At 38.0% G+C, this 23,914-nt stretch overlaps 1 protein-coding gene across 1 annotated transcript in view; it reads left to right on the plus strand.

Annotated features, from left to right (window-relative positions):
• The window catches only part of FNDC3A (fibronectin type III domain containing 3A), a 129,302-nt gene that overhangs the window by 31,027 nt on the left and 74,361 nt on the right, over positions 1-23,914 (plus strand). The window contains exon 2 of the mRNA XM_056132756.1: positions 3,362-3,437. Within this exon, the coding sequence (XP_055988731.1) occupies positions 3,362-3,437 (76 nt within the window). The remainder of the gene's footprint in view (positions 1-3,361; positions 3,438-23,914) is intronic.

Raw genomic sequence — 23,914 nt, forward strand, 5'->3', positions numbered from 1 at the left:
TAACTCTGTTCCTTTCTCTTGTCTCTTACAATATTTCTTCCTTGTTCCTGTGTGCCTAAACTTCTTTCACTACTATGATCCAGCCATACTGAACTGCAAAATAGATTTTGGTTCACTGAATATGATAAATTGTGACATTTACACTCTTGGAGCTCTACATTTGTGCTTCTCTGCTTCTGAAAAACCTTTGGGAGTCAGATTAACACTTAGTTTCTAGAATGTCCTTAAATACCCTCATACATATACATGCTCAGGTAATAGATTAGGTACATGATCCTATTTGCTCTGATAGTGCTTTAACATTTTATCATAGCATTTAATTACCAATTAATATCAAAAAATGTTTGAAGAAGAATAGTAATGGTGTTATGCCATCAGAAAAGATATATTTAAGGTTACAACATTTAAAATGATTAAAGACACATTCTCAAAATGACTTTTGCCAAAATAGTATAGATACAATAGGTCTGTAAGAAGATATCTTAAATTTAACAAATTTTGTATGTTCGCTTTCAGGGGAAAATAGTTTTGATCAAATCTCCAGACAGATTTTGGGTGCAGTAGATAATTAAATATAAGCAATTTAATTATCTTAAAATTAGATAAGAATAGAAACATATTTTCATCTCATCTCTAGGCTAGTGTTGTCCAATGGAAATATAATGCTGTCGTTTGTATTTTACATTTTTTGGTAGCCACAGTAACAAAGTTAAAACAGGCTTTGAAGATAGTTCAGGGGCCAAGGGACAACCTGCCTTGTATGCGCAAGGCTTAAGTTAAATTGCAGTACTCTATTGCCTCTGTGCATTGCCAAGTTTAGCCTTGGGAGACCACTCGGCACTATTGGATTAGCTTTATGCCCGCACCCCGCCCTCTCCCCCACACTGCTGGGCCTAAGCTGCATTGTATGAGACAGAATATTGAACTGTCCAGCCAGGTCTGCTGTCTTTCCCAAGGCAACCCTGAGCGCTGCTTGGGGGGCTTCTTCCCTCAAATAAGGGAGCAGGAAAGTGAAAAGAGGTGAAGTTAATGTTATATTCCAATGTGTTTAGAATATTACTTCAATGTTGTTTAACCCAGTGTGTTCAGAATATTCAGTGTATAATTAATATTCAGTTATTAGTTGTTTTACATTTTTGTAATATTGTCTTTTAAATCCAGTGTGTATTTTATGTTTATATCTTAGTACTGTGTCTGGCATATCGAATACTCTCGGTAGCTTGCCGGGCTCTCCGAGAGTACAGAAGAGTTATATTTCCAGTGCTAGAAACTAGTCACACGTTAAATTTAAAAACAATAGCTGTCACAAAAGAAAAAGTGGATAACATTGACAAAAGAAAAATTAACAGTTGTATTTAAGAAAAATAAAAGAATGAAATGAGACTGTAATTGCAGCATACTACGGTATATTATGAATATGCAGAGAATGCATAGAAATCACTAAGATCATATAAGACTCCAAAAGATAAATGGGTGAGATGGCATAAACAGTATTTACAAAAGAGATCATTACAAACATAGGAAAACATTCAGCTTTACTACAAGTCAAAGAAGTACAAATCAAGACAATGTACTATTTTCATCTCTCCTGGTGGCAAAGACTTTAAAACTATAATTTTAAGGATTGTATAAAGTATGATCAGAGAGTATTCATAGACTTCTGGGGGAAATAAGAATATGTAAATCCCTATCAGAAAGAACTTGAAGAAGCCAGAGAGCACAGCAGATAAGGTCTTGCCTTGACCACAGCTGATGTGGGTTTTATTTCCAGCCCTGCATATGGTCTCTGAATCCTATCCTTGAGCACAGTGCAAAGAGTAATACCTTTGAGCACTGCCAGGTGTGGTCCCAAAACCAAAAAGATAATGGGGTCGGGGTGGGAGGGAAGAGCACAGTTAAGCAGACCAAGAACTCTGTTTCTGAGAATAAATCTTAAGAGAGTGGTACTAATTTTAAAGAGGGAAAACTGCACCAGAATGCTCATTTCAGTATTGTTCATAGTGGAATCGTTGAAACTACCACAGTTTCTTAATTAAAAGAATGTTTGAGTAGTTCAATGAGTAAAATATTTTTAGTTAAAACAGAAGCATGTGGGGGACCAGAGAGAGAGTACAGCAAGTAAGAATACCTGCCTTGCATGCAGCCATGTTTGATCCCCAGCATCCCATTTGGTCCCCCAAGCACCACCAGGAGTGATCCCTGAGTGCAGAGCCAGGAGTAACCCCTGAGCCCTGATAGGGCACTTGCCTTGCTTGCAGCCAGCCTGGGTTCAGTCACCGGCACCTCATATGGGGATCAGGAGGGATCCCTGTGCATTGTGCCAGGAGTAAGCTCTGGGCACCACCAGCTGTGATCCAGAAAGACAAAATTAAACATAAAAATAAAATAATAAAAGTATGAGATATATGTTGGGAAAGAGGGTACACCCAGCTGTGCTTAAGGATCACTCCTGGTGGTCCTGGGGATAACATAGGTGATACCAGGGGATCGATCAAACTGTGGTTACTCACATGGAAAGCAATCCCTGTACTATTTTTCTGGCGCCAATATATGTGTGTATGTATTTACACACCCACACACACACACACACAGGCTGGAGTGATAGCATAGCAAGTAGGGCATTTGCCTTGCACGCGACCAACCAGGTTCAATTCCTCCGCCCCTCTAGGAGAGCCCAGCAAGCTACCAAGAGTATCTAGCTGGCACGGCAAAGCCTGGCAAGCTCCCCATGATGTATTCAATATGCCAGAATCAGTAACAACAAGTCTTACAATTTGTTGTGAGACATTACTGGTGCCCGCTCAAGCAAATTGATGAACAGGAGGACAATGCTATAGTGATATAAACACATATATTGTATATATTAAATATATATTAAACCTATACATAGGAAACAAAACTAAAAAATTGATGTACATGTTATTAGTTTTTATTTTTCTGGTGTCATATTAGTGCATATTATCTATATAATGAAAGCCATTTAAAATGAAGTAATTTAACATTCTCCAATATTTTGTAAGTTGTCACACTAAGTATATTGATGTTCTTCCTATTAATATATACCTTGGAAAACACTAAAGAACATAAGGGATTCCAATACTTGGTAGTTTAATTCCATCTTTTTTCAGATTGAGGTTTGCTGATTTCCAGTAAAAATCTGCCCCTATCTTTTTTATTACCTTGATTTGGATTTACGTCTGATATTTAGAAAAGCAAAGAAATACTTTTTAATAAATATGTGATCTCCATTTTCTTTCCTAGTTTCAAGTAGATCTTGTCTACTCTTATTTAGCAGCATTTAATGTCTTGATATGCTGATTTGTTTTGTTGTTGTTTTAACACTTAATTCCCCTTATTTTAGGTCATTCTGGTACAAGTTAACCCAGGGGAAGCATTTACAATAAGAAGAGAAGATGGACAATTTCAGTGCATTACAGGTAAGAATGGTCATTTATTATCACTTGAGATAAGATAAAAATTTATAATAGAAATATTTATGTTTTTGTCCCTTTTTTTCTCACTACCATCAACACCTAAGGTTTAAACTTGGAAAACCTTTTGATCTAACTTTGAAGTCGTCTTCCTATTTCAGGGGCTTATTCATTGTCTCTTGAAACAGTTTTGTCTTAAATAAAATTGTCTTACAGATATTCCCAAATATCTTCTTGAGGGAAAAATTGCTTCAGTTGAGACACACAAGGTTATGTGAAGGCAAGAGAAAGGAAAAAGGTCACTAACTTTGGAATTTGAGAATTTGGGCTTAAATCCCAACTTTGTCATTTAGTAATTGTGTGAACTTTCCCTTTCACCTAACTTCTGTAACATATGATTTTCATCATTAAAATTCTCACCTCTGTAAATAACCAAACACAGTCTAAGACAATTGTCATGGCTTTGTAATATGCTTGTGAAACGCCAGATTCAGCATGTACGTGCCAGGCACTCAGTTGTCGGAGTTGGCACTACTAGTAGCTGGTAATTGTACCATTGTTGAATAGAAAGTGGCGGTGAAATCCTATACCAATTATTACACCATTTATTTCACAAGTAGTTCTATACTTTTTGTAGTATTTATTTTGGCTGTATACATTTTTTAATTTTTATTTTTGTAGGATCCTCTTCAGCAATGCTTAGGGACTTGGGGCCAAAGGCCACTCCTGGTGATAGTGCTTGGCTTGAGTGATGCTGGTGGAGAATGTCATGAGGTTCTGGGATCAAACTGGCCTTTGTATGTCCATAATATTCATAAATCTTCAATGAATTATAGAGTTTGGAAATGAAATGGTCTGTTTTAAACAGATACCATAAAGTAAATAGCTTAGAAAAACATATTTAATGTCTCACCATTGAAGACTAGAGGACAAAAGTTAACATGTCAGCAGAATTAGTTTCTCCTTAGAAAGAATTTATGCCTTACTCACAGCTTCTGGAAATGACAAATTCTAGGAATTCTGGACTCTAGATATAGATGCATCCTTCAACTCTGTCTCTTATCTTCATGCTAGATTCTACTGTTGTCTCTGAATCTTTTAAAAACTCTATGAAGCTGGGGCGATAGTATAGTGGGTAGGGCATTTGCCTTGCACACAACCAACTTGGGTTAGATCCTGGCATCCCATATGGTCTCCCAAGCACCAAGCACCACTAGAGTAATTCCTGAGCACAGAGCCAGGAGTAACACCTGAATATTGCCAGCTGTGACCCAAAAAGCCAATAAATTATTTCATATTGGAATACCATATTAATGACTCACTCTACACCAACATCATCTTATCTACAAAGATTCTGTTCCAAATAGAGACACACAATTATGTTTGTTTGGGTGTTGGGGGCACAATTGGATCCATAGCAGATAGTAATTATCATTAATATCCTGGATATGTTGTCATTATATTGGAGAATGTTCTTATTAATAGAAAACCCATACTAAAATATACCATAGATGATGGATTATTGATGATGGCATCTTTCCTTTATATGCTTAAGGGAAGAAAGTTTCTTGTGCTAGCTGGACAGACATGCAACTTTTCTGTACATTAGGATAGCTTAAAATAAAACACACACACACATACACATATTTGCTCTAAGAAGATACTAAGTGTCATAGATATTTGGGTGAAATAGAGAATCTCTAATGCTTCAGGGAAAAAATGCCTCAACAGCATGCCATTGACTGGTTTGGTTAGGAAATCATCCTCAATGCCATGACAGTATCCATGCCCTTTTCCCTAAGAATCCCATATTTCTTGGTTCCAATATGTACCATTTTTGCAGCAGGAGTCTTGTAACCATTCATTTTGTCCTAAATTATCTGAATTTATGGGAGCTAAATAGTTTTTATCTTGTACCTAGGTGACAGCTCTCAACACAGATAAGACTTTAGATCTTACGAAATGGCAGTGTCTATTATATAGTTCAAGAGAGGATGACAACTTTATTAATAGAACAATGAGCTTTATTGTTAATAGAACTAAAGCTAAATCAGTCATCAGTTGAATCTCATTTGCAAAAATGAAAACAGAATTTTGGACTGCATATGCCAGGGTGTTTTCAAGACACATGGTATAATGCTTTGATTTGATGGTGCCCTTTTTTTGTTTTGATTTTTGATTTTGGATCACATCCACCATTTCGAAGAGCTTACTCCTTGCTCTACACTCAGGGATAACTCCTGTTGGTGCTGGGGATTGAGCCAGGGTCAGCCCCTTGAAAGGCAAGCACATTACCTCCTGTACTATCTCTGTGGCCCCTAAATGATGTCCTTTTAAGTTATTTTGAAGTATTGACAAATGAAAACTGAACCTGGGAAGGTGACCAGGAAAGCATAGTCATGAGATCATTTTTATAAAAGACTGAAAATAATTGAAGGGTGTTGAACCTAGAAAAAGATGTGTGGTTTGGAAGACATTTTAGAGGGCACAATTTAGACTTCTGGTAAGAATTACAAGGAAGCAAATTTTGCCCCACAGGAAAGAACTATAGGAAGGCTGCTATTTGAAAATGTCATTGTTGCTTTGTTATAACAGAGCTCCATCATTATATATACTTATGCACTGGTTGGATATTATAAAAGGAATTATTGCATAAGAAAAGAAGCTTTATAGGTCAATTCCAACATGAGCGCTTACTGAAGATTCTTCGGTTCCAAAAACTATTAAACCAAAAAAAATTTTAATAAAAAAGGATTAAACCAAGACCTCTAGTTAATTCTGAGGATGAGTTACTCTGAACAAGTCTTAAATTTAACAAGTACCGCCGTACACAGACACATTTAAGAAGTAATTGCGCTAGGGAATGGTTTTTCATAATAATAGATCAGTTAGCATGATATCACTAGTTAATTGACTAGTGGTATGCATTTAGGTTAATGTATACCTGATTAATAAACGTGAGAGAGAAATTTGTGCTCAACTTTTCACTCTTAGTAAAGGAAGGAAAGATAGATGCTTTTTTGCAGAGTAAGCTGTGAAATTTGTTCACTTCCAGTAGTGCTCAGGGATTAGGCCTGGAGGGTCACTGGAATTGAACCAGAATCAAGTCATATGCAAGGCAGTTCCTTACCCCTGTATAATCTCTCTGGCTTCTTCATTTTAAATATTAAAATTTTATTTAGAGTTCAAGGGATATTAGCTGCTTTCAATTTCTTGCCTTGCAGAAATTTTCTCTTTTTTATCTCTTGATTTTTGACACTATAATAATGCTTTTGTAGACCAATATTATTAAAATTAACTAAAGTAATTTTAAGTATATATTTATTTGCATTGGTAACTACTATATTCTAAAAACAGACTTTTGTACAGAGATATTTTAGCACCTTATGGTTTTCAGTATGAACTCCAGTTTGGGTTATAGAATAATTTGGAGATACTAACTTAAATTACATGGATAATACCTAAAATGAGCCATAGATTACACCTAGATATAAAGTTTATCATTTACCTAATTACTAGATTTGTATTTATTTTATTCTTGTTTGGACTCTATGTATAAAAAGTCAAGGAGGATTCGGGGTTGTTGAAATGTCACTTAATTTTCTCATGTCTCCTTAACTTAGGGAAGCCATAAACTTACTAACATAAGTTTCACTTGTTTGTTGATTCTCAATTTTTACCCCTAGAGCTAATGTTGCATCAGGCTCCACCTTTGTATCAATTTGCTTTTCTTTTTCTTTTGTGTCCTGCTTTTCAACAACTACTTCTGTTGGTGCCCATGTGTCTATCCATGGGGGGGGGGGGGGGGGGGAGTTTGAAGGGAGAGTTACTCTTATCACCCGTTTAAGAAGTATGCTCCTGGGTCAGTACTCTCAGTACCCTCGCTATTTATTCCTTGCTGCGTACACCATTGTTTTCCTGCTCTCATCTCCTGTATTTGATCCTTACTGCTATTACTGAGACTTTTACTTAAGACAAATTCCTTCCCTGTATGTCTGGGATCCTGGTGATTATTACCACTGTCTCTCCACCCTGCCACCGTTAGTCTGCTCTTTTGTACTTTCCATCTCCTCAACAGAGTATTTATCTGTTCCTTAGACTGAACCAGATGACTTTTGGGACCTGCCTTGAACCCTTACGCACAATTCTGTGTTATCTCAGATTCAGTTCTTTATATTAAAACACCTCTAAAATTTATTAGAAGTTTAATGTTTCATGTGAATAGTACTTCAAATTTTTGCTACAATTACTATAATTAGCAGAGTAAAATATATAAAAACTTAGTAAATTCATAGAAATAAAACTCAAAAAATGTAAATGAATTAAAAGTGCTTTCTTAAGGACCAAGTTTAGAAGTAAATAAATCTGGATTCAAAGATCAGTGGGTTGGAGTTCTAGGAAAACTAGATTTCACTTAGTATGAGGAAAACATTGATTGTAAACAGAACTATCAAATAGCCGCAGCACCAAGAAGTACTTCACTCATTCTGGGAAGTGACGTGTAGAATGACTCTTTCCTTGATGATGCCATTAGAAAAGAGACTTAGATCTCTTTCAAGCAAATCCTTGGAGTTAAGAACGTCTGAAGTTCTTTTTTGTTTGTTTTGGGGCTACACCTGGCAGTTTCAGGGTTTACTCTTAACTCTTTCGCAGGGATCACTCATGACAGGCTTAGGAGATTATGCATGGTGCCAGGGATCAAATCCACGTTGGTTGTGTGCAAGGCAAGGACTTTACCCAGCCCAACCATTTATGAATCTAAAATGTTATGATTTTATAGCCTTGGTTATACTCAAATTCTTGCCATTATTCTGTTTAAATTCTGACCATTATTTTACATATGGATGAGGATATTCCTAATATATATTAGATTAAAAAAATTCACCAGCAGTTTTAGTTACTCATAATTATGCTAGTATCTTTCATGATATCTTTATAATTTAAATTATAAATTTAAATTATACCTTTAAATTTATAGGACAGTCAGTGTTCAGAGAATATTTTTATAAGAGCACTGTACTGATTACCGTAATTCTTCAAATCCAGTGAAGATTATAATTGACTCAGAACCCTATGTAATATATTCTTACTCTCATTTGAGTATGTATTTATTTTTTTCATAATTTAGCAAACTAAACCATGTAGAAGTTGCCTCCTTTGTATATTACTTAGAATGTCTCAGATACCCTTAGAAAATGCTTAAAATCATACTTTCTTGTTGGAAGTCACATTATTTTTTTTTATTTTATAATTTTTTTTTTTACTTTTATTAGAATTTTTTTTTTACAGTTGTAGATTTACAATTTTTTGTGCTTGGGTTTCGATTATACAATGATCAGATACCCATCCCTCCACCAGTGCCCATTTTCCACCACCATGGATAATATCCCCCCCACCCCCATCCCCCCCTGTCTCTGTGGCAGGGCAATCCCCTGTGTTCTCTCTCTCCTTTTGGGTGTTGTGGTCTGCAAAAGAGGCATTGAGTGGCAAACATGTTCAGTCCATAGTCTACTTTCGACATGCATCTCCCCTCCTGGGAGGATCCTCCAAACATCCTTTATTTGGTGCTCCCTTCTCTATCTGAGCTGCCCTTTCCTCTAGGATACCCGGCTGGCCTCTAAGTTATGGAGTAATCCTCCTGGTGCTGATCTCAGCTATTCTTGTGTATTAATCTCATACTTTGTTAGTTTATATCCCCCAGATGAATGCAATCTTTCTATGTCTATCCCTCTCTTTCTGACTCATTTCGCTTAGCATGATACTTTCCATATTGTACCACTTGTATGTAAATTTCATGGGAAGTCATATTATTATATTAAGAGCTTGACATGAGGCTACAGACAGCTCAGGGATTAAGGCACATACCTTGCATGCAGCCAACCCTGACTCATTCTCTGGCACCACATGGTCCCTGATCATTACTCGGTGCAGCCCTGAAGATCATTGTCCAATTAATCAGCCCTCAGCACTGCAGGACCCAAATATCGCCAGCCTAAAGATAAATTCTAAGGATGATCAAAAGTTAAAGGTCTAGAGATCTCTAATATTTATTTCAAGCAGAATTAAAACTACCATCTCTGCTTTTAAAATATATAATACTGAACAGTTGAAGATGACTGTGTAAGTAAAAATTCTATGATAACATGTTTTCATAAGGGTTTCTATATGGGTGGATTTTCAAAGTTACGTGACTATATATATGGTTAGTGGTGCTTGTTTAAAAATAGTTGCAGGGGGCTGGAGCGAGAGCACAGCGGGTAGGGTGTTTGCCTTGCACGCAGCCAACCCAGGTTCAATTCCCAACATCCCATATGATCTCCCGAGCACTGCCAGGAGTAATTCCTGAGTGCATGAGCCAGTAGTAACCACTGTATATCGCCGGGTGTGACCCAAAAAGCAAATAAATAAATAAATAAAAATAGTTGCAGTGTTCTAGGTAATGGATAGAGATTTAGAAATAATGTTTCCTATAAAAGAACACTTTTTCTTGATTTTATAGATACTTGTAGCTCCTTTCGTTGGACTTATATCACAATCAGATTTTCTGAAGGGCTTTGATTATAGCATCACTACTTGTCTATTTAGCAAAAAGTTAGCTCACTATACACATTTTGACCACTTGGATTTTATAGTAAAGGCATACTTTACTGACCATTTAGAGTTCTTGAGTATCTTAAATACCTTTGACCTTCTATATTTGAAACAGTTGAGAAAACATGCAATAATAGTGATCTATTCCTAGAACTATGTAGACAATTCAGTAAATATTCGCTAAATTATCTCAATAGATACAGGCAACATATGGGCAATCTTATTTTTTCTACCATGGGAAAACTTTTTCCCTAAAGTACTTATTTAAAAATCTTATTTTACCATAAAATAACTTTGTAAAATGAGGCTTATGAGATTGTATTTGGATTGTATTGATTTTTACTCAGACTTATACCACTCAGCTTGACTCTAGAGTTCTCAATACTATGGAAAAATGATTTATAGCAGTAGTGTCATGATATTTATATCAGATGACTGGGCCAACACTCTCTTGCCAAAGATACCAACTTCTTTGCTGTCAAAATGAATTTGTTCTTAAGCTTGACCTCTCCAGCAGCATTTGATTAGTGTATTGTTTCCACCTTGGGCACTATTTTCTTAAATTTTTTTTATTTTACATTTTCTTCTGGGTTTCTCCTGTTTCTTAAAACAACTGATCTTTTTAGAATATATTAAAATTTAACTTCAAAAGTATGTAGCAGATAAATAGAATAAGCCAGTCACAAAAGGAAAAATAATCTTAACAGTTTCACTTAGAATTCATAGAGGTAGGAAGTAGAATGGTGATTGCTAAGCCAGAGAGTAATTGGAGAATTACTATGCTTAATGGGTATAGTTTCAATTTTAGAAGATGAAAAAAGTTTGAAAGAAATGGTGTTCAAGTATGTGATTTATGGTGTTAAATATGTGAATTTAAACAGGGCCACAAGACTGCACAAGAAAATATTTAAAATTTATACATTTATATGTATCCATCCATTAATACTTTCCTTTGTACTAAAGTACTAAAAACGTTTTTTGGGGGGGGAGGGGTGGTGTTGATTTGGGAGCTTGGATTTTGTGTTTGGTTCTCTCTCTCTCTCTCTCTCTCTCTCTCTCTCTCTCTCTCTCTCTCTCTGTATTATGGCTAGATTTAGCTGGAGTTTAAGTAGCCAGATCCTAACTTACTCCTCAAAAATCGTTGCCCCCTGTTGTACACACCATATTTAATTTCTAGGACCATGATTGTGATTAATTTTACTCATGATGAGCTATAGTAAATGATGTAGTTGACATTTACATTTAAGAGATAGGGTCTGAGGTAAATTTCACCTAATCAAATGATCCTTAAAATTTCCTTCTGGAAGAGTTTCACTTAGCAAGGAATGTTGTTGGCCTTTAGAATTTAGAACTCCTAGACTAGTCAGCAAGGAAATGGAGTTCTATAATAGCAGGAATCTGAATTTTGCAAGAACTACATGAATTTTAAAGAGAACTGTAATACCTGCAGGTGAGAACATTCCCTAGCCAACACTTTTTTTTTAACCTACTGAGACATTGATCAGAGAACCTGGCTGTTTTAATTTTTTTTTAACACATAGCATGCCATGAATCTATAGGCATGGTTTCCACGGTTCAGGCTACTTCCCATTGGTTCTCACACAGTGTACTTTTTTGGGTGAAACAGGCTGTACTTAAGTTGAACAAGAAACCGAGAAAATTTCCAAAAACATACTTCAGAGAAAGCTATGCTTTCTAACTAGATTTTACTAATATTTGACATAAAATGCATTTCAACATACATTACGACTAAGTAGCTTTATGTCCATTTCCTCAGAACATTAATCCCACATTGATTAGAACCCAAGTATATTCATAAAGAAATTTATGTCACTTTTCCATGTTTACTTATGCTACTGCAGGCTGGCCTTCCTAAAATACCACTTTTTTTCATTACCAGGCTAAAAACAAACCAACCTAGCTGCCTTCCACTTCATTTAGCAAGAACCCTTAACCTAATTTTCTGGGCACTATATCCTTGACTTCAATCTTTCTTTTTACCTTTACTTCCAGAAATCTTCCCTTGCAGATACTCTAGGGTTTTTTAAAGACCCTAGTTTCTGACCAGAGCAATAACAGTACAGCATTTGTCATGCACGCAGCTAACATGGGTTTGGTCCTTGGCATTCCTTATGATCCCCGAAGCACTGCCAGGACTAATTCCTGTAATTCCTGAGTGCAGAACCAGGAGTAAACCCCTGAGCAGTCGCTGGGTGTGAGCAAAAAAAAAAAAAATATATATATATATATATATATATATATACACACACACATACATTCCTAGTTTCTAAATATGTTTCGCAAAGAATCTCTTTATAATTCGTTACATTGCTTTTTTAGATAAATCACAGGATTCACGTTCACATGCAATAACACATACAAAAAGTTTTCTGTATATTTTCAGTCTTTAGAGCCAATGCTGATTACACTTTTTGAGGCTCTTTTTGGCCCACCAGGATTTCTTTTTTAAAGTTCTTTTATCGGGGCTAGAGCAATAGCACAGGGGGTAGGATGTTTGCCTTGCATGCAGCCAACCCAGGTTCGATTCCCAGCATCCCTTATTGGTCCCCTGAGCACTGCCAGGAGTAATTCCCGAGTGCAGAGATAGGAGTAACCCCTGTGCATTGCTGGGTGTGACCCAAAAAGCGAAAACAAAAGGGTTTTATTTCCTTTGAATTCATTGTCGTGCTGGGTGTTTCCTTATGTGGGTGATACCACCTCATGGGGAAAGGGAAGGGTCCTGAGGTGATCTGTGAGGAGGTGGTGGTGGTAGTAGCCTGAGGTACAGTTGTGGTTGGTGCTTTTTGTTTGTTAGTTAAATTTCTAGGGGGATGCTGAATGACTTTTTTTTCTGAAAAGGAGATAGTAAGCCAAATGAGTTTGGAACTTTTGGTCTAGCACACATCTCTAACTTAGCATATAGTTACTGAGTTTCCTCCTTTATTTGATGTAGAGTGTGCAACTAATAATGTAATTATGTATTCCTTGTCAACCAGCACTGTGCTGTGTGTTGCATTCATCATATTTAAGTCTTAAAAGAGCTAATTATTAGTTGAGCTGAGTCTCAACAGTTTTTCTGACTGTGAGGATGTATGTTAAGTTTTAAAATTTTTTATTCACCACTGTACTTTACAATTTTACAATGTCAACAGTAGTAGAGTTTCCTGCATATAACGTTCCATTACCTCACCCCAACCAGTGTATCCATTTCCCTCACCAAATCCTCCCTCACTAGATCCTACCTCAGCAACCTCTCCACCTCTACACCCTCTTCTGCCCCATCCAGATCTTCCTGCTATAGTGAGCTCCATTTTGTAGACCAGTTTATAGATTCTGTTGCTTTGGGTCATTTGTTATTCCCTACTAAATTCATTATATTTCATGTATGAGAGAGATTCTGTGTCTGTCTCTTTCCTCCTGGCTGACACTTCACTCAACATAATCCCCTTTATTTCCATCCATATAGAAGCATATTTCATGATTCCATCTTTTCTTATGGCTAAGTAATATTCCATTGTGCATATATATGTGCATGTTATATGTATATAAGATCACAATAATATATATGATCTGTATGTGTATGTATTTTTAGTTTATCTGGTCATCTGTTCTTGGACACTTGGGTTGTTTCCAGGTGTGGGCTATTGCGAATAGTGTTGCAGTGACCATAGGAGCATAAAGACTCTGAACAGTTTTTGTACCCTTGAGATAGATACCCAGAAGTGAGATTGCTGGGTCAGATGAAAATTCAGTTCTTAGTTTTTGAGAAATGTCCAGATTGTTTTGAAAAAAGATTGCAGCAGTTGACATTCCCACCAGTATGAGGGGTCTCTTTTCTCTACATCCATGTCAAAACAAAGCATAAAGCTTGAGCTTGTTCAAGAGCAGCTATTCAGAGTTCAGGTAAACCTGGTGGGGTAACCTGGGTTTTCAGGTTTACTAGAGCTTTGAGAATCATCCTGGACAGCCACTTGGCTGCCCATCAGTGATCACACAGACCTTGGACATTGTTGGGGAGTATGTGTGGGAGTTGGGCTTAAGAACAGGTTGGGGGGGGGGGCTGGAGCGATAGCACAGCGGGTAGGGCGTTTGCCTTGCACGCGGCTGACCCAAGTTCGATTCCCAGCATCCCATATGGTCCCCTGAGCAATGGCAGGGATAATTCCTGAGCACAGAGCCAGGAGTAACCCCTGTGCATTGCCGGGTGTGACCCAAGAAGCAAAAAAAAAAAAAAAAAAAAAAGAACAGGTTGGGGCTTTAGTCACAGAGCATGCCTTCCTGTGCAAAACAGGAACATAGCAGGTCGTACCCCCCCCCCACCCCTTGCTGGCTGACAATGCTTTGGGAAAGTCCACAGAACACTTTCTGACTATAGGGGTATGGTCCGCTCACCAGTAGTCAAATGTGCCTGCTTGTTTGTCCACTAGGCTTCAGCAAGTTATTTCTCAGCCCCGGTTAGCTCCACTATTAGCTAGGGATGGGTAGAAAGAACTCCCTCTGCAATCTGCACTCCAGATCTGTTACTATGGAAGCTGGATCCAATATAGTAGGGTTACTGGGCCTCAGGTCAAGAAAGGTAGATGTCTGTCAGTGGCTGTTGTTATGGTGACTATGGGAATCTGATATGGTATTCGCTAGCCAGGTGGTGAGAGGTCACCAAGATAACTCCAGTTAGTTACAGACCCCTGTTTAGTTTCTGCCTCCTATTCTGTCGTAGGGTTAGAATTGTAGAGTTGGGAACTAGGTGTTTGATGTGATTCCTCCCTTGTTTCTCAGAGCCAAATTTTGTACCTTGAACGTCTCTTCTCTATTGCAACTTGCTGCTCTAGAGAGGAGTTTGTTGCTTGGCAAGAGCATCTCCCTGTCTCTTAATGGTGTGGAAGAACTCTTTCTCTCCCTCGTTAGGGTTGGGATACATTTCTGTGATTAATCTTAGGTTTTGGTGCAGATTTTCCCATGGAGCATGCAAAAACAGGTAGTTCCTTCCTGTGCAAATATCTTTTCCTCTCTATATATTTTTAGATACTAGCAAGGTGGGGTGGGCTAGAGCGGGAGCACAGCAGATAGGGCGTTTGCCTTGCAAGCGGCCAACATGGCCGACCCAGGTTTGATACCTCCACCCCTCTCGGAGAGCCCGGCAAGCTACCCATGACGTATTCGATATGCCAAACGCAGTAACAGTTGTCACAATGGAGACGTTACTGGGCCCGCTCAAGCAAATCAATGAACAACGGGAAGACAGTGACAGTGAGGTAGGTGGTGTGTGTGTGTGTGTGTGTGTGTGTGTGTGTGTGTGTGTGTGTGTGTGAGAAAGAGAGAAAGAGAGAGAGAGAGAGAGAGAGGGAGAGAAAGAGACCTCCCCTCACTGTAGTGAAGGAAACATCAAGAAAGGCAGTAGACAATAAAATCAAAATACTTTCGACTCATGAAGAGCTAATTTCCTATATGTACAAAGGAAGAGCCTTTGAAAATCCAATCAAGGGCAAGGAACAGACAAGTTATAGAAAATAAGATATAAGTGACTCTTAAACATTTGATTGTTGAACCTTATTCATACAAAATATGTAAACTGAACTATATTGAGATGCTATATTACCTTTCAAATTAGGAAATACCACAAACTTTGATAACTACTAATGAGGTCCCAGGTTCTGATTCAGAGTATTTCATGAGTCAGCTACTGCACACGGTTATTTTGTGCAGGTCAAACAAAACAGAGAAACTGAGTTTAGTCCTTTATCTACTTTGGGATAGTGATTCCCTAACAGTACTGAGAAGATTAAGAAAGCAATGAAATTTAAGACCAGGATATAGTACTACAACAAATATAAATCTTATATGTCATGTAACAATATGTTATATAAAGTACTTAATAAATGGTTCCATATTCTGCAAACAGTTTTTGTAACAGACCTGGCTACAAAAGATGATTTTCTGCATAATTTATGTGGTTGTTTAAGATGTGTTTTTAATGCTCTGGACATTAAACCACAGAAACTCTGAGGAAACTTAAAGATAAATATAGCATCTGTTATATGGGAAATGTATAATTAAAATTCTAAAGTTTAGCTATTATGTAAAAAGAACATTGTGCATAACCCCTTTCAACATCAGCAGTACTGATTTAACAGTCTGCATATTGGATGATTGGTTTATCCTGTCATGTGGGCATTTTTTTCCAACCCTTGTGGCCTTAATGTTTGATCCTGACAGGATTTGCGTCATTGATCCATATCATTGCCTATGTGATGTCAGCATGTGGGTGTGCAGTTATTGAGACATAGTTAACCTAATGTGCTGCAGTAAATTCCAAGCACTTGTTTCCTACTAGCAAAACAAAGAATGATTCATCTGTGTTCACATTAAACTGTACTAAAAATAGTGGTGTTCACAACCTCCTGCATTTATGTATATTAACAACCACAGTCTCTGCAGCTTTCTAAACAGGAGCACCATAAATAACTGCTTGTTTAGAAACAGGTGCATGTAAACTTCAACTAAGTCAAGATCCACCTCTACAATTCAGTTTAGTGCCAGGGGTAAATTTTAATCCTCATTCTTCAAACTTTTTCTACATTCATTTATCATTGATACATCCAGATGCTTAGCAGATCTCATAGAAATTTCAATAACATGTACGTAGATAAGTGAAAGTGCCCTTATTTTTTGTTTGTTTGGGGGCCACACCCAGCTTTGCTCAGGCTTCCTCCTGACATTTGTGCTCAGGGGTTGTTCCTAGCAGGATTTGGGGGTCTATATATGTTGCTGGAAATTGAATCCAGGTCCATTGCATTACTCTCTGTACTTAATTTTTAATCATACTGAGTCATACTAATTCTTTTTTTTCTATTTTTATTTTTTTTACTATTCTTTTTTATTTTTTATAAAGGTAAAGAGGTAAAGGCCCTCCCGTTGTTCATCGATTTGCTCAAGCGGGCCCAGTAACATCTCCATTGGAGACTTTGTTGTTACTGTGTCTGGCATATCGAATACGTCATGGGGAGCTTGCCAGGCCCTGCCGTGCGGGCGAGATACTCTCGGTAGCTTGTGGGGCTCTCCGAGAGGGGCGGAGGAATCAAACTCGGGTCGGCCATGTTGGCTGCGTGCAAGGCAAACGCCCTACCGCTGTGCTATCGCTCCTCCGCTTATTTTTATAAGCTATTTTTATTGAAGCAAGCTGAAATAATAACAGTTGCCATATTACTGTTTTATATTTGCAGTGCTGCTACTCTACTCCCACCATCAGAATGTTGGTAACACTCCACCGCTGCCCCAATCCTTCCTCCCAATCCACTGCACCCAATTTGCACCCAGAGTTCACTTGTTCTGTTGGCAATATCTTAGGATCTGTTTTCACTGGAAGTTGTTATCCTCTTGCTTTGTTTCCTATACTTCACATATCTGCCAGATTGTCTTGTATTCTTTATTTCTCACTCAATTCGCTTAGCTTGATACCCTCCTGTTCTATCCAAGATGCAGAAAACTCCAGGATTTTATATTTTCTCACAACTAAGTAGTATTCCATTGTGTTTGTATATCACATTATATTGTCCACTTAACCTTTTGTTGGGCACTTGGATTGTTTCCAGATCTTGGCTATTGCTTTGGCATTTGTTTAAAACTTTACAATTTTCATAATAAATCCATCAGGAAGCATTATAAATATGGAAGCATTAGATTGTGTTATCATGGATTCTTTTTCTTTTTTTTTAAATTGAATCATGGTGAACTACACTTAACAAAACTTTCATGTCTGAGTTTCAGTCAAAAATGATCAAACACCCATCCCTCCACCAGTGTACATTTTCCTCCACCAATGTCCTCAAGTATCCCTCCCCCCATCATCCTACCCCTCCCCCTACCTCTGTGGCAGACAATTTCCCTCTTACTCTCTCTCTACTTATAGTTATTACGGGGTTCAATACAGATAATGGAAGGCCATCATGTTTGGTCATTTATCTATTTTCGGCACACATCTCCCAACGAGCGATAGCACAGCGGGTAGGGCGTTCGCCTTACACGCGGCCAACATGGCCGACCCGAGTTCGATTCCTCCGCCCCTCTCGGAGAGCCCGGCAAGCTACCGAGAGTATTCGATATGCCAGACACAGTAACAACAAAGTCTCCAATGGAGACGTTACTGGGCCCGCTCGAGCAAATCGACGATCAACGGGAGGGCCTTTACCTTTTATCTCCCAACCCAAGCGATCCCGCCAACCATCATTGACTTAGTGATCCTTTCTCTGTTCCAGCTGCCTTGAGCCAGGCTTCCAACCATGGAGCAATATTTCTGGCCTGTGTCTCTACTGTCCTTGGGTGTTAGTCTCATATTATGATATTTTATATTCCACAAATGAGTGCAGTCATTTTGTCTGACCCTCTCTTTCTGACTCATTTCACAAAGCATGATACTCTCCATGACCATCCACTTATAAGTAAATTTCATGACTTCATCTTTCCTAATAGCTGCGTAGTATTCTATTGTGTAGATGTACCAAAGTTTCTTTCACCAGTCGTCTGTTCTCTGTCACTCATGTTATTTCCAGATTCTGGCTATTGTGAATATGCTGCAATGAACATATGGGTGCAGATGTCATTTTTGCTGTGCTTTTTCCCACTCTCGGGATATGGTCCCAATAGTGGTATTGCTGGGTCATATGGAAGCTCAGTTTCTAGTTTTTGAAGGAATGCCCCTATTGTTTTCCAAAAAGGCTCAACCAGACGCATTCCCACAAACAATGAAAGAGATGTTTCTCCCCACATCTGCGCCAGCACTGGTTGTTCTTGTTCTTTTTGGTGTGTGCCAGTCTCTGTGGTATGAGATGATATCTCATTCATACTAAATTCTTAATCACATTAGACTCCTAAACTTTAAGTCTCCTTTATCCAGCCTTTAAAAAGAAGAGTAAACTTGCAGAAAAATTAAGGTCTGGAGATATGAGCTGAATAATGATCTTGATCTTTTCACTTTTTTTTCTGTAAGTTGCTTCGTCATTAAAAAAAAAACTTTTTAATTTATTTTAGACACCATGGTTTATAATACCTGCTTTATTATTTTCCCAGGTTACCCACTTGTTGAAGTCCTAAACTTAAGACCTATGTTCATTGCCCATGTTTTTATAAATGCTCTCGAATTTTTATGACCATCTTTTTTTATAAATTTTACTTTATTTTTATAAAGTTGTTCACAGTAATTCATTACATTTAATATTCAAACACCAGTCCCACCACCATTGCACCTTCCCACCACCATATTTCTAATGTTTCCACCCCAAATCTCAAATCGTGTCCCCCAAAGCAGAACAAAACAATTTTTTGTTTTTGCTTTTTGGGTCACACCCAGCAATGCTCAGGGGTTACTCCTGGCTCATGCACTCAGGAATTACTCCTGGCAGTGCTCGGGGGACCATATGGGATCCTGGGAATCAAACTTGGGTCGGCCATGTTGGCTGCGTGCAAGACAAACGCCCTACCTGCTGTGCTATCGCACCAGCCCACAAAACAATTTTTTATTGCTTGTTTATCTGCTAAAAATAGTCTAATAAAGTTTTTTTAGAGGAAAGTGTGTGAAGAGTGTTGTATTTCATCCTAGAGCCATTAATCCCATGTATAAGAGATTACAAACATGTTTGCTAAACTCAATCATGTGTTGTGTGCTACTCTTGGTACATCAGTGGTGTAGAGTATGAGGGGTTGCTCCAGGAATTCTAAAATTTAGAATATGATTATACAGCAGATTCACTCATGGGTGAGGCCTATGTTACTCTCTTCTGGGAGCTTTATTTCTGAGTCTCTGGATCGTGGCCGTTGATGAAATTATATGGCACCAGGGGTAGTCTGTGGGTGTGACTGCCAAGCTACTAGTAAATTTGGGAGATGTGGGAAGGGCATTCCCCCTCCAAGCGAGCTTGGAGATTGCTGTCACGGGTCCCGCATACCTGGATTTTTCTGCAGATTCCCTCATGGGTGAGACACTTCTGAGTCTGTAGGAGCAACCGTGAGCATGATGGTGGTTGGATTCTGGAGGTTTTCGGCTGCTGGAATCCACCTCACTCTGAGTTGTCCAGGTTAAGACAGCCTGGCGCCGCGTCTGGATGTTGCTGTCTTCCAGGAGCTTTATTTCTGAGTCTCTGGATCACGGCCGTTGATGAGATTATAATCATCACTTAACAGTGTGGAGCCATATGCCCCTATTTTTCTAGGACAGTCTCATTTTATGCTTCTTATTCTCATATTCTTATTCTAATCAGAATATGGTTTGATATATCTTGATAAATTGGAACCAAACATTTTCCCCAGACACTTTAAATAGACTATAGTTCATATTTTCATTTACAAAATCTGTGATGCATTTTGTTCATCACTATTATTTTTCCAGCTCTACTGTGATCTCCTCTAGTAAAAGTTTTACTTATCTCCTGTTTCTCACATTAACTTCTAATTAAATGTTAAAAACAAGCAGAATTAACCATCATTCTTTTCTTAGCTCTTGCCAGAGCAAGGCAAAGATAAGAGTTAAAGTGTTGGGGCTGGAGCAGTAGCACAGTGGGTAGGGCATTTGCCTTGCACGTGGCCAACCCGGGTTTGTTTCCCAGCATCCCATATGGTCCTCCAAGCACTGCCAGGAGTGATTCCTGAGTGCAGAGCCAGGAGTAACCCCTGAGTATCTCGGGGTGCGACCCAGAGAGAGAGAGAGAGAGAGAGAGAGAGAGAGAGAGAGAGAGAGTTAAAGTATTGAGTAACACGGAGGGGTTTTGTTTTTTTGGTTAACTTTTGTTTTTTTTCTTTTGGTTTTTGGGTCACACCCAGCGATGCTCAGGGGTTACTCCTGGCTCTGGGCTCAGGAATTACCCCTGGTGGTGCTTGTAGGACCATATGGGATGCCGGGAATTGAACCCAGGTCGGCCAAATGCAAGGCAAACACCCTATCCGCTATACTATCGCTCTGGCCCAACACGAAGTATTTTTAGAATGTGACTAGGATTATTCCTAAGTGGTGGCTATCAAATATGTGATGTTGCTTCCCCTTCTGGGCTGGAGGGATAGCACAGCGGGTAGTGTGTTTGCCTTGCGCGCAGCCAGCCTGGCTGAGCCGGGTTCGATTCCTCTGCCCCTCTTGGAGAGCCCAGCAAGCTACCGAGAGTATCTCGCCCGCACGGCAAAGCCTGGCAAGCTACCCATGACGTATTCAATATGCCAAATACAGTAACAACAAGTCTCAAAAAGAAAAAAAATGGAGACGTTACTGGGCCCACTCGAGCAAATCGATGAACAATGGGAGGACAGTGACAGTGACAGTGCTTCCCCTTCTGACCACTTGGTGTCACCAGGCCACAGTTAGAGGGATCTGTGGGAAGCTGACAGGTTACACTGTGAAAGTAAGGAGCTGTAAGTATCTTTGCTACAGAGTACATATGTGTATATATATAGTATGAATGAATTTTTTATTTTATGAGTCCTTAGCTTTGTAATTGAAATATTTTGTAATATTTTAGTAGCAGCCAGATTTAAAAAATTAAACTGTGTACTATTAAAAATGATTACAGTAAGATAATGCTATAATATATTTTCTAAAGCTATCTGAAGACACATTTGTAAGAAAAATATAACTGACATCAAATCAACATTTTCTTAATTATAAACATTAGTATTAAAATACCACACCATTAATGACATCAACAGCTTTGTATTTATCAGTCATATAATACAGTAACAGTTTTTGAAAAATTAAAAGTATATACATATATTGAAAAATTTTCAGTTCAGATACAATCTGGTGATATGTTATTTTTGTGAATCTAAAGGTAGATTCACAAAAGTTGATGGAAATATATGAGTAAATGAACTAAGAATAATTCTTCTGCTTATACTACCTTTAATATTCAGATATTCAACATAAAAAAGTACGTAAAATTCTTTTTTCCCTGTAATTTTTAATGGACATCATAGTGTTACATAACATTACATAGGTTCAGGTATGTATCATTGAGACTAACATGTGTTGTGTTTGTCCTAATTTACTCCAGTCTCTCCTCTCCCTTCTGGTAATCAATAATTGGTCCAGAAGTTTCTTTAGTTGATCTTTTTTCTCTGTATACTACGTGTGAGGTGCTATGGTATTTATCTTTCTTCTACAGGCTTACTTCACTTGGCATTATATCCTCTAGCTACATCTATATTATTGCAAATGGCAGGATTTCGTCTTTCTTTGTAGCTGAGTAGAATAGTCCATGATAAAAGATGGCACATCTTTGTTTGTTTGCTTGTTTGCTTTTTGGGTCACGCCCAGCAATGCTCAGGGGTTACGCCTGGCTCTGCACTCACGCATTCCTGGCACTGCTGGGGAGCCATATGGGATACTGGGGATTGAACCCAGGTCGGCCACATGCAAGGCAGATGCCCTACCCGCTGTACTATCACTCCGGCCCCCAGATGGCACATCTTTATCCATTCATCAGTCTGTAGACATTAGGCTTTTTACAATTCTTGACTACCATAAATAATGCTGAAGTAAAAAATGAGTGTATCAGGCCAGAGAGATATGGTATTGTCTTGCCTTGCACATGACTGACCCAGGTTTAATCCCATATGGTTCCCCAAGGGCAGCAGGAGCAATTCCTGAGCGCAGAGCCAGAAGCATTTCTGGGTGTGCACAGCCCTTACCCAAAAAAGAGGATGCATATGTGTGTGTTTGTATATGAGTTTGATAAAATCTTATCTATACATATGTGTAAAATGTGTGTGTATATATATATACATATATATATATAAAATCTTCAAACTCATGTATTTGTATATTTCAGATAAATACCCGGAAATGGTATCACTAAATGTTTCTTAACTTTTGAATATCAGTTTTACAGGTAGAAGGAGATGCCCTCATTGTTGCTTTTATTTGCTTTTGCCTAATAATAACATGACTGTCTTCTCATCACTGGTGGTCATCTGTATCTTTTCTATGGAGAAGTGTCTGTTCAGATCCTCTGCCAACTTTTTGATGAGATTTGTGTTTGTTGTAAATTTGTTCCAATTCTTCATTTTGGATTTTGTCGAGATAACTTATATTACACCTAGTCATTACAAAAGAAAAAGTGTTTCTTTGAACAAAAAGTTTTTGTATGATAAAGTGCAGTTTGTTTAGTTTTGCTTTTTTTCTTTTGCCTTTGTAGTGGAGTCCCCAGTGATATCTCTGAGATCAGTGTCCTGATTGTATTGCTTAAATGTCTTTATGTTTTTACTTTGACTCATATCCAAAATGTTTAATTCCTCTTTAATTGATTTTTGTGAGTGGTGTCAAATAATGGTCTAGTTTCATTCTTTCACATTTAACGGCCCGGTGTTCCTAGCTCTGTTTGTCTCAACTATATTATCTTATCTCCTTGTCATAATTAACTATCCATATATGTAAGGGTTTCTCTCAGGACTCTCAGTTCTGTTCCATTCATCAGACACATTGACTTTTGTGTCTGTTTTTATTTCATAAAAGGCTGGTTTCATTATAATCGGTTGGTAGCATAATTTGACCTTGGAAAGTGTCACCTCCTTTTTTTCTCCTTTTTATTTAATATTGCTGTAGCTATTCTGGTTTCTATATAAATTTTATAATCATTCGTTCTATTGCTTTGAAGACATTGAGGTTATGGTCAAGATTTAATCTTGAAATTTCTGTAGGTAAGATGGTCATTTTAGCAATGGTTTTTCTTCCACTCCATGAATATGAGGTATCTTCGCAGTTATTTCTTTTTTTCATACATTCAGTTTTTTTGGTGATATTTCTTTTACTTCCTCATGTGAATGTAGATGGAATTGCTTTATTAATTTCTCTAACTTAAATAAATTTTTAAATACAATATAGGTTAAAATTAGAAATTCTTCCATCCTTAATTTTTTCT

Source organism: Sorex fumeus, unplaced genomic scaffold (assembly GCF_029834395.1).
Source record: "Sorex fumeus unplaced genomic scaffold, SorFum_2.1 ptg000095l, whole genome shotgun sequence".
NCBI classification, from domain to species: Eukaryota; Metazoa; Chordata; class Mammalia; order Eulipotyphla; family Soricidae; genus Sorex; species Sorex fumeus.